Source organism: Psammomys obesus, unplaced genomic scaffold, assembly GCF_907164565.1.
Source record: "Psammomys obesus unplaced genomic scaffold, mPsaObe1.curated_primary_1811, whole genome shotgun sequence".
NCBI lineage: Eukaryota > Metazoa > Chordata > Mammalia > Rodentia > Muridae > Psammomys > Psammomys obesus.
The window spans coordinates 1,493,754-1,512,452 of record NW_026593895.1 but is presented as its reverse complement, the minus strand read 5'-3'; the positions used below and the strand labels follow the sequence as shown (position 1 = coordinate 1,512,452).

At 51.7% G+C, this 18,699-nt stretch overlaps 1 protein-coding gene across 1 annotated transcript; it reads left to right on the top strand.

The window, feature by feature from the left end:
• Nucleotides 1-2,037: 2,037 nt before the first annotated feature.
• On the top strand, nucleotides 2,038-17,738 carry Mcm2 (minichromosome maintenance complex component 2). The gene is made up of 16 exons (XM_055617397.1): nucleotides 2,038-2,085; nucleotides 2,975-3,207; nucleotides 7,493-7,668; nucleotides 7,783-8,043; nucleotides 8,705-8,924; nucleotides 9,018-9,225; nucleotides 11,440-11,574; nucleotides 12,180-12,371; nucleotides 12,969-13,062; nucleotides 13,423-13,673; nucleotides 13,763-13,889; nucleotides 14,283-14,395; nucleotides 15,241-15,492; nucleotides 16,304-16,486; nucleotides 16,668-16,823; nucleotides 17,062-17,738. The coding sequence occupies exons 1-16, from the start codon at nucleotides 2,080-2,082 to the stop codon at nucleotides 17,170-17,172; spliced, it is 2,718 nt and encodes a 905-aa protein (XP_055473372.1). The 5' UTR covers nucleotides 2,038-2,079; the 3' UTR covers nucleotides 17,173-17,738.
• Nucleotides 17,739-18,699: the final 961 nt, after the last annotated feature.

Here is an 18,699-nt window from a genome sequence, read left to right as displayed (position 1 = left end):
AGGACCTTTGGAAGAAGATAGTGCTCTTAACTGCTTAGCCATCTCTCCAGCCCAACTCAGAGCTTCCACAAGGCAGTGAATGCCATGGCATCCCCCATCCACTAACAATCACACTAGGACCAAGTGACTAGGCAAACAAGGTGTGGTAGGTAGGTAGGTGTGAGATTACATGCTTGTAATCCCAGTGTCCTAGAGGCTGAGACAGGAAAATTGCCTCAAGTTTGAGGCCAACCAGGGCTACATAATAAGACAATGTCTCAGAAAGACAAAAACATGTATGTTACTCTGCGTTTCAGACTTTGGAATTTTGGGACCCATGTGTAGGTTATCTGGGAGATATTATGGCATTTGTTGAGGTCATCCAACGCCTCTTTCCCTCTGACAGCAGAGGCAGGGGCTCCTCCATTGCAGTCTCCTCTGCTCTCAGGACAGTGTGGCATCCGGAAGTCACATGAATGGGGACCTGCCAGGTGGTGTTCCTGGCCTACGCCAGTGCCGAGTGTGGACAGCTGTGTCTGTCTTGAGAGCCTAGAGTCTGCCGGGCCCTGGGGACCCTCCGTAAGCCTATTTCACTCATTGTTCTGCTCTTTACAATTACAAACCACACCTCCTTTCATCCCATTACAGTAGGGGATAACCCAACTGCAGGATGTGGTGACTCCGCCCGCCTCTCCTGTCCCAGGGTCTGGCAGCGCCCATGCCACTTGGATTCTTGTCAGGATATGGCTCTGGTTTATCTTGTCCATGACATCCTGCTAGTAAGAATGGATGAACATGGAGTAGCAGGCCAGTGATGAGCCTCTGTAAAGGAGGAAGATAAGTGTTGTAAAGAACTGGGGACTTGTCATATCCTTGGAGCGTGTCGGGGTCTAGGGGCCTAGGGTAGACTCAGTCCAATTTTCCAAAGAACATATCCTATTATGGTGACAAAATGTGTCCGTTATTTTATGTTGGTTTTGTTTTGTTTTATGCTGCACTTGGATGCAGTGTCTTCCACAGTGGAGAATGTTGCTATCACCGGCATATGTCTGGGTAGCACAGTGGCTTCTAGCTTCGAGGGAGACCTCCAGCAGAAAAACGGCTGTGGGTTCTTGTCTCAGAGGCCATGCAATTAGCCCATCTCCCAGAGACACATCCTTTAGCCCCTAGGGTTATCTTTTGTACTAGAAGGCCTGCAGAATCCACCTCCTGAGCTTCCTTCCATATTTCTTCTCTGCCCTGTACAGAACTATTCATGCTGTACATACAGCAGAAATCCCATCCTGCCCTGTGGCTGAGATCCAGCTGCCTAGGACTGTATGGAACAGCAGCAGCTCTCTCACTGGAAACATCCAGCCTGTCTCTGCCACCTCGCCAGGCGGTTCACCCCGCACCTGCCTCTCACAAACCCCTCGGGTGACCTCACGTCAGGATAAATCTCCAACTCCTAGACAGACGGCAGATCTGCGATCCGAGTTCTCCCACCCCTTGCTGGGCGTTACAAGCCGTGAGCCAAGGGAGCAGTAGTTCCTATGCCCTCCAGCATGCAGGCTACTGCTTCATGCACCAAGTCCTTCCCGCCTGCAACACCCTCCCGTACCTTTGCCACCTCAGCCAAGTAAGACTCCCAGTCTGATAAAAGCCCACAGCAGCCTGGGTGCTTGCAGGACTGAACCTCAAAGCTTTGGGAGAAGTTGATACCAAGTCAGGAAAGAAAATCAGAAAACAGATTCAGTTGCATCAAGTGGCCATACCGACACCGAGGTCTCACACCCGCAGCTGGAAGGCCAGGTTGCCGGTTGCCACAAGCAACCCTGCTTCTCCGCCAGAGCGTAACAAGCTGAAGGGTTCGGCCTCTGTGTCTGCACGCGTGGTGTTGGCGCAGCCTTTGGAACGCTGTGGGCGGGTTTCCAGGAAGAAGGGCTGGGCTTCGCATGTTGTGGGTGTGGACCAAACGCTCCAGCCCTGCTCCCGCCCTCAGATACACGCGGACGTGGTGACGTCTGGGTTCTCCCGGCGTTTCCCGGGCAGGGGCGGATCACGTGATCCAGTTTTCGCGCGAAAACCAGTGGCTGCTGGTGCGGTGGCACTATCGCAGGGATGGCGGTGAGTAGTGGGCTCACCCCGGGAGGGCGGTGTTCAGCGGTCTCAGCTTGCTTTGCCGGGCACTTCCCTCCGTGGCATGCCGGAGTGCGTGGCCGCTTGCTCCAGTCCGGGACGGGCTTGCGCCCCTCGTGTGTCCCTAGGCCCCGGGTCTCCGCGCACTTTCGGCGATGAGGGTGCAGGAAATGGAACCCTGAAGCTCGCCCATGGAGGAAAAGCGTGCTGCCACGTAGCTGCAGGCACCTGGAGAGAAAGGCTCACGGCCAGGCGGTGGTGGTGCACGCCTTTAATCCCAGCACTAGGGGCATAGCCGCAGTGGGAGCTCTGAGTTCGAGGCCAGCGTGGTCTACAGAGCGACTTCTAGGACAGCTAGAACTGTCTTGGAAAGAAAGAAGAAGGGTCTCACAAAGTAACCCAGGCTAGTCTTGAACGCACTCTGTAGTGCGGGTTAGCCTTGAACTTGGGGATCCTCAGGCCTCAACCTCAGTCTTGGTGTATCTACTGTTAGTATTAGAGCCCTCAAGAAGCTCATTAAAGGTTTAAAGGTCTGTTCTTTCCGCCACTCAATTCTAGAATACTGTTCTGTTCCTTGACGGGTCTTAATCCTCACCTCTTGTCCCAGCACCCAGCATATTGTGGGGCATGGGGTCTCTGGGGTGTGGAAATAGCTGACAAACTTAAGGAGCAGAAATAGATGGTAAATGGCTGTAAAAAAAAAAAAAAAAACAAAACCAAAAAAACAAAACTGCATCTCTCCTGTGACCAGAGATGACCTGGTATGTGAGGAGTGGGCCCGGCAGGTGGGAAGGACTCAATGCCTGGTGGACAGGACGGCCTGTGGTAAACACTCAGCCTGTGTCCCTCCGGTGTCTGATCGCGTCCTCTCTTGCAGGAATCTTCTGAGTCCTTCTCCGCAGCATCTAGCCCTGCCCGGCAGCGGCGCCGAGTCAGTGATCCCCTTACCTCCAGCCCGGGCCGAAGCTCCAGGCGTGCTGATGCCCTCACCTCCAGCCCTGGCAGAGACCTCCCCCCATTTGAGGATGAGTCTGAGGGGCTGCTGGGCACCGAGGGCCCCGTTGAGGATGAAGAAGATGGAGAGGAACTCATTGGTGATGGCATGGAGAGGTATTTCTAGTCTAGGCCATGGTTACATTGCTGAGCAGAAGGACCCTCTGTCCGGTGGCCTGGCCTTGGGGACCCATGAGTATAGAACCTGGTGACTTTGCCATTGAATGTGGCTTGGTTGGGGGCGAGGGTTCATCAGCCACTGTGAGGATCTGTTTAGCTCAAACTAGATCCTAAGGCCTAGGTAAGCCCCAGCTCAGAAGAAGGGGACCCACAGAGTCTGAGCTGAGGAGCCCTGAGGGGTGGGCCAACTCAGAAAGATGGATTCAGTCAGCAGTGTGGTACCCAGCCTGCCTCAGGCTCTGGGTGAGAAATGTTCAGGTTTTTAATTAGATATGCTGAAGGTAACTGAGGCCTGACTGCTAGGAAGCAGGATGTAAGCTTTGCCCGTTAGTAGTCAGATCCCCACCTCGGCCTTACTAGCAGTTACTGGGATCTGGTACCGATTATGTGAGCACCTAGGAGCTTCGTGGTGCCCTTCTTTTGTACCCTTCCGTGGGGGACGCCTGTGAGGTGTGAGCCATCATAGGGAGTATCAAGGACTTTCTGCACCATTCAGTTCTTTGCCGCAAACAAACACTGCCAGGCTAGGTATGTAGTGTGAGTCCAGGTTTGGGAGGAGGCGATACAGATCATCCCAGGCTCAGGGTCAAGGGCTTCCCTGCAGAGCTGCAAACATGGAACCCCTCCTGTACTACCTCCTTCTCTGTCTTGACTCTAGACGAGGCTGGATTCAAACTTTCAGAGATCCCGTCGCCTCTTCCTCCTGAGGGCTGGGATTAAGGGCGTGAACCACTACTGCCAGGCTTTTAAACCTCCTTTTTTATAGTGAGGACCTTGGGGGTGCCTGAGGGCTGTCTGACTTAGGGCTTGTGTGGAAAGAGGCTAATTTATATGTTATAACCCTGATCCTTGTAAAGAACACAGCACAGGGACATTCAGTGCAAGCTTTCTGAGCACCATTTCTGTCACCCCACTGCGGTCCCTCCAGCCTGTCGATCATAGTTGCCGACCTCACCACAGGCTACCAGCTTTCTACTCTGGATCGCCTTAGCCCTCCCACTTGTGATCATTTTATCTGAACTGGAACCATACTTTGTCTTTTTGTGCCAGCATTTCACTCACTCAGCACAGTGTTTTCAAAGTTCAGTCTTGTAAAAAAAAGAAAAAAAAGTGTATTGAAGCCGAACACTGTGGCAAATACCTGTAATCCCAGCACTCAGGGTGGCAGAGGCAAGCAGATAGATCTCTGATTTTGAGGCCAGCCTGGTCTACAAAGTGAGTCCAGAACAGCAAAGGCTAGACAGAGAAACCCTCTCTTGAAAAAACAAAAACAAACAACAAAAAATGTTGTTTTACCATATGCATGCCTATTCCTGCAGAGACCAGAAGAGTGTCAGACGCCCTGAAACTAGGGTTAACATGGTTGTAAGCTGCCTTGCGGGTGCCGAGAACTGAACCCAGGTTCTCTGCAAGAGCAGCCAGTACTAGTAACCACTGAGCCATCTCTCCAGCCCCTCATTTTTTTTTAATACTGTCTCCCTCCTCACCCCTGTTACATTGTTCATTGTGTTTGTGTATGGGTGCTTGGCACACATGGCACGTGTGAACGTGTGATCGGAGAACAACTTGCCAGAGGTGGATTTTTGTCTCTTTCCACTATTGGGTCTCAGATTAAATTCAGACCAGGTTTGGTGGCAGGTCTTCGGCTGTCCAGAAATGTTTTTTTCAGGCACAAAAGTTTTGAAATTTGATGAGATCCAAATTGTTTTGTTTTGTTTGTTTGTTTCACTCTAGACTAATTAGAATTTCACTGAGTGTGTTTCGAGTGACTGAGATCCTTTAAGGGTCAGACATATTTTTCTGAGAAGCCTTTAAATTCTACGTAGGACCAGTCTGGGCTTTTACCAGATTTAGCCTTTGGTGTTGTGAAATTGTTTGTTTTGAGACGGTAGTTTGAGAAAGGGTAGCCTTCCCAGTAACCCTTGAAGAAGGGAGAACTTGAAGTCAGTTTCCCTGGGAGGTGCCGGCTCCTGTGTCACACTGAGGAAAGAGCTTCAGCTCGTTAGACTACATGCTGATGTGATGTAAAATCACATCACCCCCTCAAGGATGAGATGGCACCAGGGAAGCTGTGCCCAGTGCTCTGTGACACAGTGCTCTTTTCAAGTACCTAACTGGGAAGGGACTGCTTGACGGTCTTGGAATAGCTCAGGCCATTGAGCTGTGGATGCGAGCTTTGCAGGCAGCCAGTCTGACTGGGTTCATGGAGGGGAAGGTGTAAGCCTGGTCTGCTCTCTCAAGCCTTTCTGGTGTCAAGGTCCTGGAGTCCTCTAATTCCATTTTCTTTTTCTTAATGATTCTTTTTTTATGTGCACTAGTGTGCACATACATGCATAACTATATAATATATACACATGATGTGCATGTATGTGTGCGTGAGGGTGTCAGATCCTCTGCATATGGAGTAGTAGTTGTGAGCTGCCATGTGGTGCTGGGAGTTGAACCCGGGTCCTCTGGAAGAGCAGTCAGTGCTCTTAACTGCTCACCCATCTTTCTAGCCTCTAATTCCATTTCCTTATTGGAGTTAGCAGCTCTCTGTAGAGCCCCCATTCTAAACTCCCACCTTTAAGAGAATTATATGTGTGTGCTTGGGTGTCTGCATTTATTCCCATGAGTGTTTAGATGCCTGCAGAGGCCAGAGGAAGGTGTCAAATCCCCTGCTTGTAGTTGGAGTTACAGGTTGGTTTATGAGCTGCCTGGTGTGAGTGCTGGGAACCCGGGTCCTGCTGAGCCCTCTCCAGCCCAGCCCCCTTATTTGTAAATACACAACAAAGTGTCTTCACCATTTTTAGTGTGTGGCTCGGTGGCATCCCTCTTTATTATTGTGTGGCCATCTCCACAACAACCTCTTTATCACCTCAGAGCTGAATCTCTGTCCCTCGTAAACACTGACACCCCATCCACCATTTGGCTATCTTTTCTGAGTCGGTCCCCTCTGTGGACTATGTGGTATGGCGTAATCCTTTGGTGTGGTATCCTCAGGATTCTCCCTGGTGCTGCTTCTGTCAGAGTCCCCATCCGTTTTAAGGTTGAGTGTGATCTACTCTGTGGTCAGGTTTATCCACTGGCCACCCTGGGATTTTATCCCTAACTCCTTTTTTAGAGTTTCACTCTATTTTCCTCACCTTAAAAGTGATTGATTTTCTTCTGAATGTCCTTGGTAGTCATTTTCATTTTAACTCGTGAGAATTCTCACCCCTTTGGCTTCTACCCTGTTCTCATACTGGTGTGGATTTTAAAAGTTTGACTCTCACTATGTAGAAAGCTTTGATTGGCCTCAAACTCTCAGAGATCCACCTGACTGCCTCCTGAGTACTGGGAGTCAAGGTGTGCCCTCCTACACCTGACAAAGATGGTTTCTTTTAAAATAGATTTTTTTAATTTAAAAAGGTGTATCTGTGGGTATGTGCATATGAAAATACAGGTGCCCAGTATGGGTGCTGGGAATTTAGCTCTGTCTTCTGTAAGAGCACTTTGGGCTAGGTGCAGTGGCACATCTTTAATCCCAGCAGAGGTAGGCAGGTATCTTGAGTTCCAGAGCGATTCCAGGACTACCAAGAGAGACCCTGTCAGAAAAGGAAAGGAAGGAAAGAAGGAAAAGAACAGTCTGTGCGCTAAACCACTGAGCCATCTCTAGCCCCATATGTGTTCATGCTGTTGAGAGCAGACTTGGTTAGCCAGTTAGTGCCTTGCATTTCCACTGGGGTCGTAGAGTTCTAGAGATTTTCCCACCTTTGTTACCCAATTTTGTTATTTGTTGTTGGGTTTTCCTAGTTTCTGTCCTGTGTCATGAGTCTCCAGTTTCTCCTGGCATTTGACAGTTTCATGCTTTATAGTTTCTGATGAAGATGGTGCCAATTGGAGATTGTAAATGACCTCGTTTGATTCTTTCTTGGTAATTTTCTCAAGACCGTGTTGGGTTAGTACCTTTGCAAAGAGACTGCATAAGGGGAAGCGTTGGTCTTGTCCACCAGCAGGTGGCGCTGTGGGTGTGGGACTTGCTCTCCTGACCAGACTCACATGGCTGTGCACGTCCTGTACAAGGGTGGACCCCCTTTCCATCCTGGGGGCTTGTGCCACCTTGGTGGAGTTCCTAAATAATGTATTTCAGATTTTCAGCTTCCTGTTTACAGCTGTTGAACTAGGGCCTTGTAAGCCTGGAGCAGATCTTATTCCCAGGTGCCTGTCTGGGGACTCAGTGTGTCTTGTTGGCTTCTCACAGAGACTACCGTCCCATTCCCGAGCTTGATGTCTACGAGGCAGAGGGACTGGCCCTGGATGATGAGGATGTGGAGGAGCTGACAGCCAGTCAGAGGGAGGCCGCTGAGCGGGCCATGAGGCAGCGGGACCGCGAGGCTGGCAGAGGCCTGGGCCGCATGCGCCGGGGGCTGCTGTATGGTATGTGTGGTGGGCATCCCAAAGGGGCTTCGGGAACTGGGGAAGGCATGGGTGGCAAGCGTTGTGCAGAGGATGCTGGGAGAGGCTTCCTCACAGGGTGCCTTGCTATCTAAGACAGCGATGAGGAAGACGACGAGCGACCTGCCCGAAAGCGCCGCCACGTAGAGCGGGCCACAGAGGATGGTGAAGAGGACGAGGAGATGATTGAGAGCATTGAGAACCTGGAGGACCTCAAGGGCCACTCGGTGCGCGAGTGGGTGAGCATGGCGGGGCCCAGGCTGGAGATCCACCACCGCTTCAAGAACTTCCTGCGCACCCATGTGGACAGCCATGGCCATAACGTCTTCAAGGAGCGCATCAGTGATATGTGCAAAGGTTCGTCCCTGGGAGGGGAGGCTGGAGTGCAGAGGTGCAGCACCTGTATTGCCTGGGGTCCCTGGGTCAGGCTCAGCACTGTGGGCTGAAGGTGGCCTGTCTTCTGTTCCCTGCCACGAAGGCCGCTTCTGCCGGCTTCGATGCACCACACTAAACCCATAATGCACAGGGACACATGGTGACCCTGATAGAACCCAGGCATCCTTTCAGAGGAACCCAAGGTGTCCTACATCTGCAGCAGGGCTGGGCTGTTTGGGGACATGCTTAAAAACGTAATTCCCCTGCTTTTTGTTTCGGTTTGGTTTTTTCAGAGTCAGGTTGAACCCAGGGCCTAGCATATTCGAGGCAAGTGCTCTGCCACTGAGCCTCTCCCCGACAACTTTGATCCAAAAGTGGTAGCATTTCTGTGTGAGTCGTTGACTTTAAAGGGGTCCAACAATGGCTGTAGGCTTTTTTTTCCCATGGCCTATGGCACTCTACTCTGTAGTCTCCTGGAAGTGACACCTCTGGAGAGTTGCATTCTGTTGATGTTATCACTCGGATCTCTGTTGCACAGCCACAGCCTCGGGTGCGAGCTGCGCTCTCTGGCTGGCTCGGGCTTGGTTTAGGTAGAGAGCCTTTGGCCAGCAGGGTTCTAAGTCCCACCCACTACCCTCCTTAGAGAACCGCGAGAGCTTGGTGGTGAATTATGAAGACCTGGCAGCCCGGGAACACGTCTTGGCATACTTCCTGCCCGAGGCACCGGCTGAGCTGCTGCAGATCTTTGATGAGGCCGCCCTGGAAGTAGTGCTGGCCATGTACCCTAAATACGACCGCATCACCAACCACATTCATGTGCGCATCTCCCACCTGCCTCTGGTGGAGGAGCTGCGGTCACTGAGGTGAGCAGGGGGAGGGAGAGCAGGGCCTAGTCCAAGAGAATAGGGTGGGAGGTGCCCCAAAGCCTCTGATGTGCTGCCTTCCCCCATCCCCAGGCAGCTGCACCTGAACCAGCTGATCCGAACCAGCGGCGTCGTGACCAGCTGCACCGGAGTCTTGCCCCAGCTCAGCATGGTCAAGTATAACTGTAGCAAGTGCAGCTTTATCCTGGGGCCTTTCTGCCAGTCCCAGAACCAGGAGGTGAAGCCTGGCTCCTGTCCTGAGTGCCAGTCAACTGGGCCCTTTGAGATCAATATGGAGGAGGTGAGTAACCCCGCCCTGTGGCACTCTCCTTACTGTGCCAGGCCTAATCCGTCTTCTTCAGCGCCAGGAGATCTTAAGGCAGTTGAACATGGCAGAATGAACCAGATTAGCCCCACATCTTCAAGAGTTCGGTGTATTTGAAACCAAATAGGCAATCCTGTTTGGTGTGTCTACATTTGAGGTCTCTAAAGATGTAGGCAAACGGAGCCCAGTAGAGTATCTATCTACTTGCCCATCAGATGGGCATCTGGACCACCTGTTGTCTTGTTGGTAGGGCCTGGTACCTTTTGTGGGTGTCTGCAGAGTTAGAGCCACCTTGGACCCTGCAGAGTCCTGCTTGAGAGACTTGTGTACCTCTGGACTCTGAGATCCTGGGTGCAGCACACACCTGTAGCTGACTGCCCCTTACTGTCCGGCTCCTGGAGTATTAGCCCTCTTCATGTTTTCTATAGTTATGAGCTGTCTAGTTGAGAGCTGCCTGGTCAGGAAGTCGCCTGCGACAGTGTTCGGGTCCAGGTCTGCTTCACCTGGGTGACCCAGCTCCAGGGCTGCACTGATCTGTGCCTCTCTCCATCCTTTGCAGCCTCCTTTAGCCGGGTCACAGGCTTGGACTCTGCTCCAGGACATTGAACTGTACTCTGGGGGATTAGCAAGTGGGGTCAAGTGTGTGCTGGCCTTGCTGGCTGCCTGCTGTGTTACTTGATTATATTCTGGGAGGGGGGTTTCACAGCTCTTCTCGTGGAAAAATGGGTGTTTGGAGGCTTTCTTGTCTAAGGTCACCAAGGAAGCAGTGTCCTGAGGATCAGACTAGCATATGATGTGTGTGGTTGTTTTTTGTTTGGTTGTTTGTTTGTTTGTTTGTTTTAATTGGGACAGGGGCTTACGGTGTAGCCCTGGCTGGCCTTGAATTCCCAGGCATCCAGCTAACTTCCCTGGAATTCTGGGCTTAAAGGTGTATACCACTGTTGATAGCTTCCAAATAATGAGATAGAGACCTGTTAAAATAATAAGCTTTAAAGCACTTTCTGGGCAGATTCTTAACTATTCCAACCCAACTATGCTAGCCTGGGCTACTTCCCAGCCATGTGCCCTGTTGCTGTCCTCTAGTCTAGCCCTGGCCACTTCTGCTCCATCTTTGTCCTCATGGACTCCTCATGGCCCAGCAACACCCTCCTCCTCCTCTTCCCCCCCTCTCTCTACCTGGGACCCCCAGACTAGGAACAGAAGTCCTGCCTACTGTTTCCTCTGCCCAGTCATAGGCTCTTCAGCTCATGTATTAACCAATCAGAGATAATTGGGAAATAATATTTACACAGCATTGAAACAGGAGATTCCTCAATCGCATTGACAAGGCTCAGAATCTGTTAGCATTAGCTCACTGCCAGTTCATCAATTAACAATTGAATACACGGACACACACCTTAATACAATGTGAATCAAGGTCGCCTCTACGTACCTCCATGACCTGGCATTGTGCACTTTTAGCCATTGTCCTGTGGATCAGTCAGCTCTGGGTTCTTGTAACTAAACCCCTGCTGTAATCGTCTTGAAGGAGGAAAGGTTGGTTTTAGAGTAGCATTTGGGGTCAGTTGACCCGGTGGCGTTGGGCCTGTGTGTTGCAGTGATGTGTGGTACAGCAAGCTGCTGATACCGCATCCGACACAAAAGAGAACAGACCAGCCGTTTCGTAGTCCCTTTCAAGTGTACCTCTGTGACCTAAGGCCTCCCACCAGGCCCCATTGTCTCTCACACGTGGACTGAAGTAACAAGGCCTTCTATGATTAGGATGTAGGAGACATTTGCGGCCCGGACTGTAACATGTTGCTTCCTTACTACGGGACAGTAAATGAACTAGTGGGCTGGAACAGCACGGGGCACAGCTCCAGCATGTGGTCCTGCTTTGCTGTTAGTGGCTGCTGCTGTAGGCGCCTCATCTATGTGTCCCAGCTTGATCCTCATAAGGTCATGCTTAACGCTCGGCATCCCCTTTTTGCCAAGAATCACACTATTGGATCTAGGCTCCAGGGTGTAGATGAGAGGCTGGGGCTCAGGAGGAGGGAGACACTGCCCAGGGGTGGTGGTCAGTGAGGAGACTAGCTGGGTCACAGTTGGCCTGCTTTCCCTGTGGGACCGCAGTAAGGTCAGAACACACAAGAAAGCTGTGCTTTGAGGAGAGCAGTTGCTCATGTAGGAACTGAAATCTGTCCTGTGCAGACCATCTATCAGAACTACCAACGGATCCGGATCCAGGAAAGTCCCGGCAAGGTGGCGGCCGGCCGGCTGCCCCGCTCCAAGGATGCCATTCTCCTGGCTGATCTGGTGGACAGCTGTAAGCCAGGAGACGAGATAGTGAGTGAATGCCAGAACTGGTGGGATCTGCTGTGGCCAGTGGGGGTGGGGTCCACGTCCCCAGGGAGCTCAGCCTGGCACCAGCTCTTGAGTTGGGAGGAGAGCTTTTTTTCTCTTGCTGATTGGAGTGACGGGTATTACTTGGTTTTGCTGTGAAAGAGGAGGAAGGGTTTATCTTGGGTCAGTGTCAGAGGCTTTAATCCGTGGTCTTTGGGCCTGTGGCTGTAGCTGCATGGTGCATTGTAGCGAGAATGTGAGGTGTTGGGAGTGTAGCTGCCCACCTGGTGGAACCCAGAAAGCCAGAGAGCTGGGAGCAGGGAGGTTTGTCAGTGTCTAGATAAACCCTCCCAAGGCCACACCCTAAATGGCCCCACTAACACTTTGCAGTTGTGCCGAGCTGAAGATGAAGTCTTGAGTGCCTATCTCCTCCCCACACGCAATGCAGAGCGGGACAAAACTCCTGTTTCTGGGCTTGATGAGTTCATCTTGTCTGCAGCGTGGGGAGTTTGGGGTGGAGATAGGAGAAAACAGCATGGATGTGGCCCCCACCTTCACTCAGGACCCCAGGTTGCATCCTCTGACTTGTGACCTCCTCCTCCTCCCAGGAGCTGACCGGCATTTACCACAATAACTATGATGGCTCGCTCAACACCGCCAATGGCTTTCCAGTCTTTGCCACTGTCATCTTGGCCAACCATGTTGCCAAGAAGGACAACAAAGTAGCCGTGGGTGAGCTAACCGATGAGGACGTGAAGATGATCACCAGTCTTTCCAAGGATCAGCAGATTGGAGAGAAGGTGGGTAGCCGGGCAGCACCACACCTGGAATCTTTAGGGATTAGACACCCTACCAGCTAGCCTGGGTCTCAGAATGTGGGCCTTGGAGCCAGGCCTGCACCCTTCAGGGAGACCATAAGCTGATATTGGGAACAGCAGCCCCAGTTCTGTCTGGAGTCTAGAAGTGCAAGATCAAGAGTCTACTTGACATGACCAAAGAATCCATGTACCGGAAGGGCAGAGGCTCAGCTCCTTTTGATGGGAGCCCACTGTGTATGTACTGAGCCCTGCCGGCCTAATTACCTCTTCAAGCTTCTTCTAATACGGTTGCACTGGAAATTGTTTCTAGTATGTGCTTCTGTGGATACATTCACAGCACTGCCCTCTGCCCCAGTGTCATAGCTGTCAGTTATGGCCAGTCTTGCTGCTTTGAGTCTCACAGACAGGTTTTATTTGTGGCTATATGCTTTCTCTTTCAAGACCATGGCCAAAAGCAGCTTGGGGAGGAAAGGGTTTATTTGGCTTTTCATGCCCTGATGATAGTCATCGAAAGAAGCTGAGGCAGGAACTTACCTGCCTACGAGGTTCCAGTCTCATGGGTCTCCCTCTATTCCTCAGATCTTTGCCAGCATTGCTCCCTCCATCTATGGGCATGAAGACATCAAGAGAGGCCTGGCTCTGGCCCTATTTGGAGGGGAGCCCAAGAACCCAGGTGAGCCCCTCTTGCCAGCTGTCCCTGAGGGGATTATAGGGTCTTTGTTTTAGAGAGTACTGCATGGGCCTGTGGTTAAAAGTTGTAGGAGAGGCTGCTCACCCTGGTCCACTCTCATGGGCTGACTCAGTTGGTGGCTGTGACCTCACCACCCTCTCAGGTGCAGAGCACATTCAGGGTTTCATGATAAGTGTGCTATTTTGCTTGTATCCCAGTGCTGTGTAACACATTCCTCTGGACTCCCCTCCTAGGGTCCTGTTTTACTGAATAGCAGCTTTGAGGTGGAAGGATATTGCCTGTCCTCTGGCCTTTTCTCCTGTCGTCACACATGCCTTCTCTCTCCATCCCTGGCTCCTACAGGTGGAAAGCACAAGGTCCGAGGTGACATTAATGTGCTCTTGTGTGGGGACCCTGGCACAGCGAAGTCCCAGTTCCTGAAATACATCGAGAAAGTGTCTAGCCGTGCCATCTTCACCACTGGCCAGGGCGCATCTGCTGTTGGTCTCACCGCTTACGTTCAGCGGCACCCTGTCAGCAGAGAGTGGACCTTAGAGGCCGGAGCCCTGGTTCTGGCTGACCGCGGCGTGTGTCTCATTGATGAGTTTGACAAGGTGGGGCTCTGGGGCTAAGCTCCCGGTGGTAGGAGGGCTTTATTAGAGAGTGGTGACGGAGGCCTCCTCTGATGCCCTGTGTTGTACAGATGAATGACCAGGACAGGACCAGCATCCACGAGGCCATGGAGCAGCAGAGCATCTCCATCTCCAAGGCCGGCATTGTCACCTCGCTGCAAGCCCGCTGCACTGTCATTGCCGCTGCCAACCCCATAGGTAGGCCTGCTGTGGGATGCAGAGTACAGGCCTGAGGATGGTAGCAGACAGCCGCATCCCACATGTCCAACCAGATGGGGACAGAGGAGGAAGAACTTGGGGACGCTGTTCCTTACACTATCTTCGAGCGCTTTGATCCTTTATCCAAATAGGGCGGGGGCTTCACCCAAGCCCAGCCAGGAGGTGACTAGTACCCAGGAGCCCATTTATCTTCCTCCCCTCAGAGTGGGGTTTGCTTTGGAGAAGCTCTGGTGCTAATGGAATTGGGCATAGTGTCTCCGATCCCCTCCTCTGTCCTCCATCTCTGCGTTGGAGGCAGCCTGATCCTGGAAAAACTTCCAGAGCTTAGGGTCATGGATGCATGCACTGAGACCTTGCCTCTTCATCTTTCAGGGGGCCGCTACGACCCTTCACTGACCTTCTCAGAGAATGTAGACCTCACAGAACCCATCATTTCCCGCTTTGACATCCTGTGTGTGGTGAGGGACACGGTTGATCCAGTTCAGGTACATCCCCAGATCCCTGGTGGCGCCTGTGGGTTCAGAGCCATTGCCTGATGCTTGGGTTGTGCTGTGTGCTAGATGGACATGGGGTTGGTACTGTGTGGACGTGGCCTCCTATCCAAGTGTTATCCTGACCTCTTAGGCTTCCCCAGTCCCTCCCTGGCTACCTACCTAGTCTAGTCACAGGCTTTACCCTGCCCTTATATCCCTTCCTCCAGCTCCGCCCTCTGACCCAAGGGACTGCTGTTGTCTAGCTTGGTCGCCTATTACTCCCCAGTTAAAGGAGTAAATTGCATGGCCACCTGTTTTCCACAGTGATCCACAGAAGCTCTTGCTTTGTGGCCAGCGCGGGTTCCACATCCTCCCTGCACCTGCTGGGTAGGGATAGCTGCCCCGCACTGCCCTAGCCAGCTCTGCAGCTGCTGTCTCCATATTAAATGAACCCATGTGCCTGCTGTCCCTCAAAGACCTTTAACTGTGCTCTTTCCTCTGTAGTGCCCCTCCCCCCACCAGATGCTTCTTTGTCCTGTGGTGAGAGCGGTTTCTTGGCCACTGGATTCCCTTGGTTCCATTACCCTAATTTTTTTTTCCTTAGCTTATTACTTTCCACTATTTTTCTGTTTTTGTTTTGGTTTTAGTTTTCAAGTCTGGTCTGGGCTCCTGATTAGCTGGGATTGTCATTGGGGCACAGATGTCTCCTCCCCCCTCTCCATGCCTGTCACTGCCCTCCATGCTCATGAGTCTGCCCAGCCTCTAATAAGAATGACAGTCGCTTTTTGCTGTGTAGCTTTTCCTGTCTTCCTATCCCCACCCTTATAGCACCCCCCACCCTCTGCCTCTTGTCTTAGGACGAGATGCTGGCCCGCTTTGTGGTTGGCAGCCACGTCAGGCACCACCCTAGCAACAAGAAGGACGAAGGGCTGACCAATGGTGATGCCTCGGAGCCAGCCCTGCCCAACACATACGGCGTGGAGCCCCTGCCTCAGGAGGTCCTGAAGAAGTATATCATCTATGCCAAGGAGAGGGTCCGCCCAAAGCTCAACCAGATGGACCAGGACAAAGTGGCCAGGATGTACAGCGACCTGAGGAAGGAGTCCATGGTGAGCTAGTAGGTCACTGCGCAGGTTTTCTGACCTGGACACAGGGTGGGGCCGGCGTAGGCAGTATTAGGGCCTGTCACTGCTCTGTGGTGAGTGCCTCCCTTACATGGACAGGACACTGACCCAAAAAGAAAAAAAATGGCCTTCCATATCTTATGATTTTTCGAGACAGGGTTCCTCTTTGTAGCCTTGGCTGCCCTGGACTCACTTTGTAGACCAGGCCGGCCTGGAACTCACAGCAATCGGCCTGCCTCTACCTCCCTGAGTGCTGGGATTAAAGGCATCCGCTGCCACACCCAGCTGGCCTACCATATTTTAACAGATGATCTTAAGCTATGTACAAGAGGGTCTTAGTCTTGATTGCACAAGTTCTGTATTTAAAAAATCCTCAACCAAATCAACATGGGGTCTGAGCTGGTTTGGGTTCCTAGTATTTATACCAGAATGCAAGGCCATTAGCACACCTAACCAAGAAACTAGCTGGGTTTGTTTGTTTGTTTGTTTGTTGGGGGTGTTTTTTTACTTTTCCATTCTAACATTTCCATCTTCAGTACATTCGGCTTGATTCTTACAGAAATGATGGCTTCTCTCTCAGTGTTCTGGATCATATAATGCTCTGTGTAAGCTAAATGCAGACGTAATAGACCAGAGTGATACAGCTAGCTAAGGCCTGCTTTTGCACCTGGCATTGGAGCTGAGCTCAGCTGTACTTGCCGTTTCACTGGCCACTGTGGCTGTGGCAGCTTGGCATTTGCCTCTGGTCCCTTCTGCCTCTCCCCTCATGAGGAAGGCCCCACCTTGTTCTCTGCAGGCAACGGGCAGTATCCCCATCACGGTGCGTCACATTGAGTCCATGATCCGCATGGCAGAGGCCCATGCACGCATGCACCTGCGCGACTACGTGATGGAAGATGATGTCAACATGGCCATCCGAGTGATGCTGGAGAGCTTCATTGACACACAGAAGTTCAGCGTCATGCGTAGCATGCGCAAGGTGGGTGTGGCTGAGGCCAGGTTACTGGCCTGTTTTAGGGACTGGAAGGCTGGCCTGGAGCCTTGGTTAGCTGTGGCCTAGATATAGCAGGAGCCCCTGCCCTGGTGGCTCAAGCCATCAAGGTGGCCTGACATGACAGGCAAGTGAGCTGGCTTCTCTGACCTGTGCCCTCTTCCCTCAGACTTTTGCCCGGTATCTCTCCTTCCGGCGAGATAACAACGAGCTGCTGCTCTTCATACTGAAGCAGTTGGTGGCTGAGCAGGTGACATATCAACGAAACCGCTTTGGGGCCCAGCAGGACACCATTGAGATACCTGAGAAGGACTTGATGGACAAGGTATGCAAAGACAGGGCAGGGGCGGGGCTTATTGCTCTGGGGAGCTCATACCCATCTTTGGTGTGTGTCAGGTAACAGGCAAATAGGCAGGCCCAGGGAAACAGGTCCTAGTGGCCTTGTCTGAGTACCCGTGAGGCTGGCGAAGCTCAGCTTTGGGGCTCTGAACCAGCACAGCCCTTCTAAAGGTGAGGGCTGCCGTCTTTGCCTGCTAATGGCTCTGATGCCCTTCTTTCTCCAGGCCAGGCAGATCAATATCCACAACCTCTCCGCCTTCTACGACAGTGAGCTTTTTAGGATCAACAAGTTCAGCCGTGACCTGAAACGCAAGATGATCCTGCAGCAGTTCTGAGACTAGCACAGGACCCCTGTGTCTAGACAAGGCTCAGTCACCACTCTGCAGACCCAGCCCACTTCCACCAGGGGCTCCCTGTGAGGGTAGGATGATAGCTTAATGCAGACCTTTACCGGTGAGCCCCATGGCCCAGGCTGCAGTGTGAAGTGACTATTTATTCTTCTGCTCGCCTCTAGAGCACTCTTCTTGGCCAGACCCTCTGCCCAAGGCCCTTCAACCTCCCAGAGTGCCTCAGAGCTGGTGTTCAGGAGGCTGGGGATGTGTTCAAGTGTTGGACTTTACCAGAACTATTGCTGTTTTGGCATGAGTTTTGTTTCTGGGCTGTTTCTTCCCGTTTTAGACAAAGAGCAACTTAGAAGTGTTTGTAAACTTTTCCAGAACATTCTCAGAGACTGTGGTGGAAGAGCCCTGCCTGCCAAGGGCCTATGCTCCTTGGGGCAGACCACTTGCTGGTCACTGCTGCTGTGTGGGAACCTGTTTCCTTCCCACCTAACCAGTGCCTTCGTTTGCTTTTGTACAGTTTCTTGTCTTTGTAGTTTACTTTTTAATAAAGTTGAATAAAACTTAAATACCGCTGTTCCTTTGGTTCTGTTTCAATGTGGTGACCGGGGCTTCTTTGAAGGCCCTTTCTGCCTTCCCTCAGTTTCAACATGACTTTGATCTGGTTAGTTCTGCTTTGTAGATGTGTCCTGTGCTTAGGGTTTTTCCTTAAGGGTCATTGCTAATGAGATCTCCATTTTTCTTCTTTTTTCTTTTTAATTTATTTTATTTCATGTGCATTGGTATTTTGCCTGCCTGTATGAGGGTGTCAGATCCCCTGAAACTGTAGTTACAGAGAGTTGTGAGCTGCCATGTGGGTGCTGGGAATTGAACCTGGGTCCTCTAGGATGAGCAGTGAGTACTTTTAGCCACTGAGCCATCTCTCCAGCCCAAAGATCACCATTTTTCAATTCAGGGTCTCACTATGTAAACCTGCTAGTATAGAACTCAGTGTGGAGTTCTCAGCAGCTTGGAGCATCGTGGGAGGAAGTGAGGTTATTGGACCCCAACATATCCTTTGTTTCCAGGTCACTATGAGGTCAGCAAGTCTCTGACCTCATATAAAGTTCTGTCTCAGTACACTCAAGCCAACAGGCTCTGGGTAAATCCTTACCTCCTTTGAAGTTGGTTGTCACAGGTCCTTGGTCATGGAGACAGCCAACACCAGGCACTGCTGTCACAGTAGTGAACTTGACATCTTTATAGTCATAGTTCAGACAAGATACATCTTTACCCATTGTTCCTGCTGCTTCCTAGGAAGCTGCAGACCCTTCTGCATTTAGATTCTGCACATCTGGTTTGAGTTCCTCTGGCTTCCAATTGTGCTGTTGAGACTGAATGTCTTCTCCTTTTAAGCAGTGCCAGAGCCTTGTGCCTGCCCTGCAAGAGCTGCGCTGAGCCACGCACATGCCCCCTGCGAGTACTTCCCAGTGGTTACCATCACGAGGCTGACTGCTTCTGTCCAGCCTTGAATTCTGTTCAACT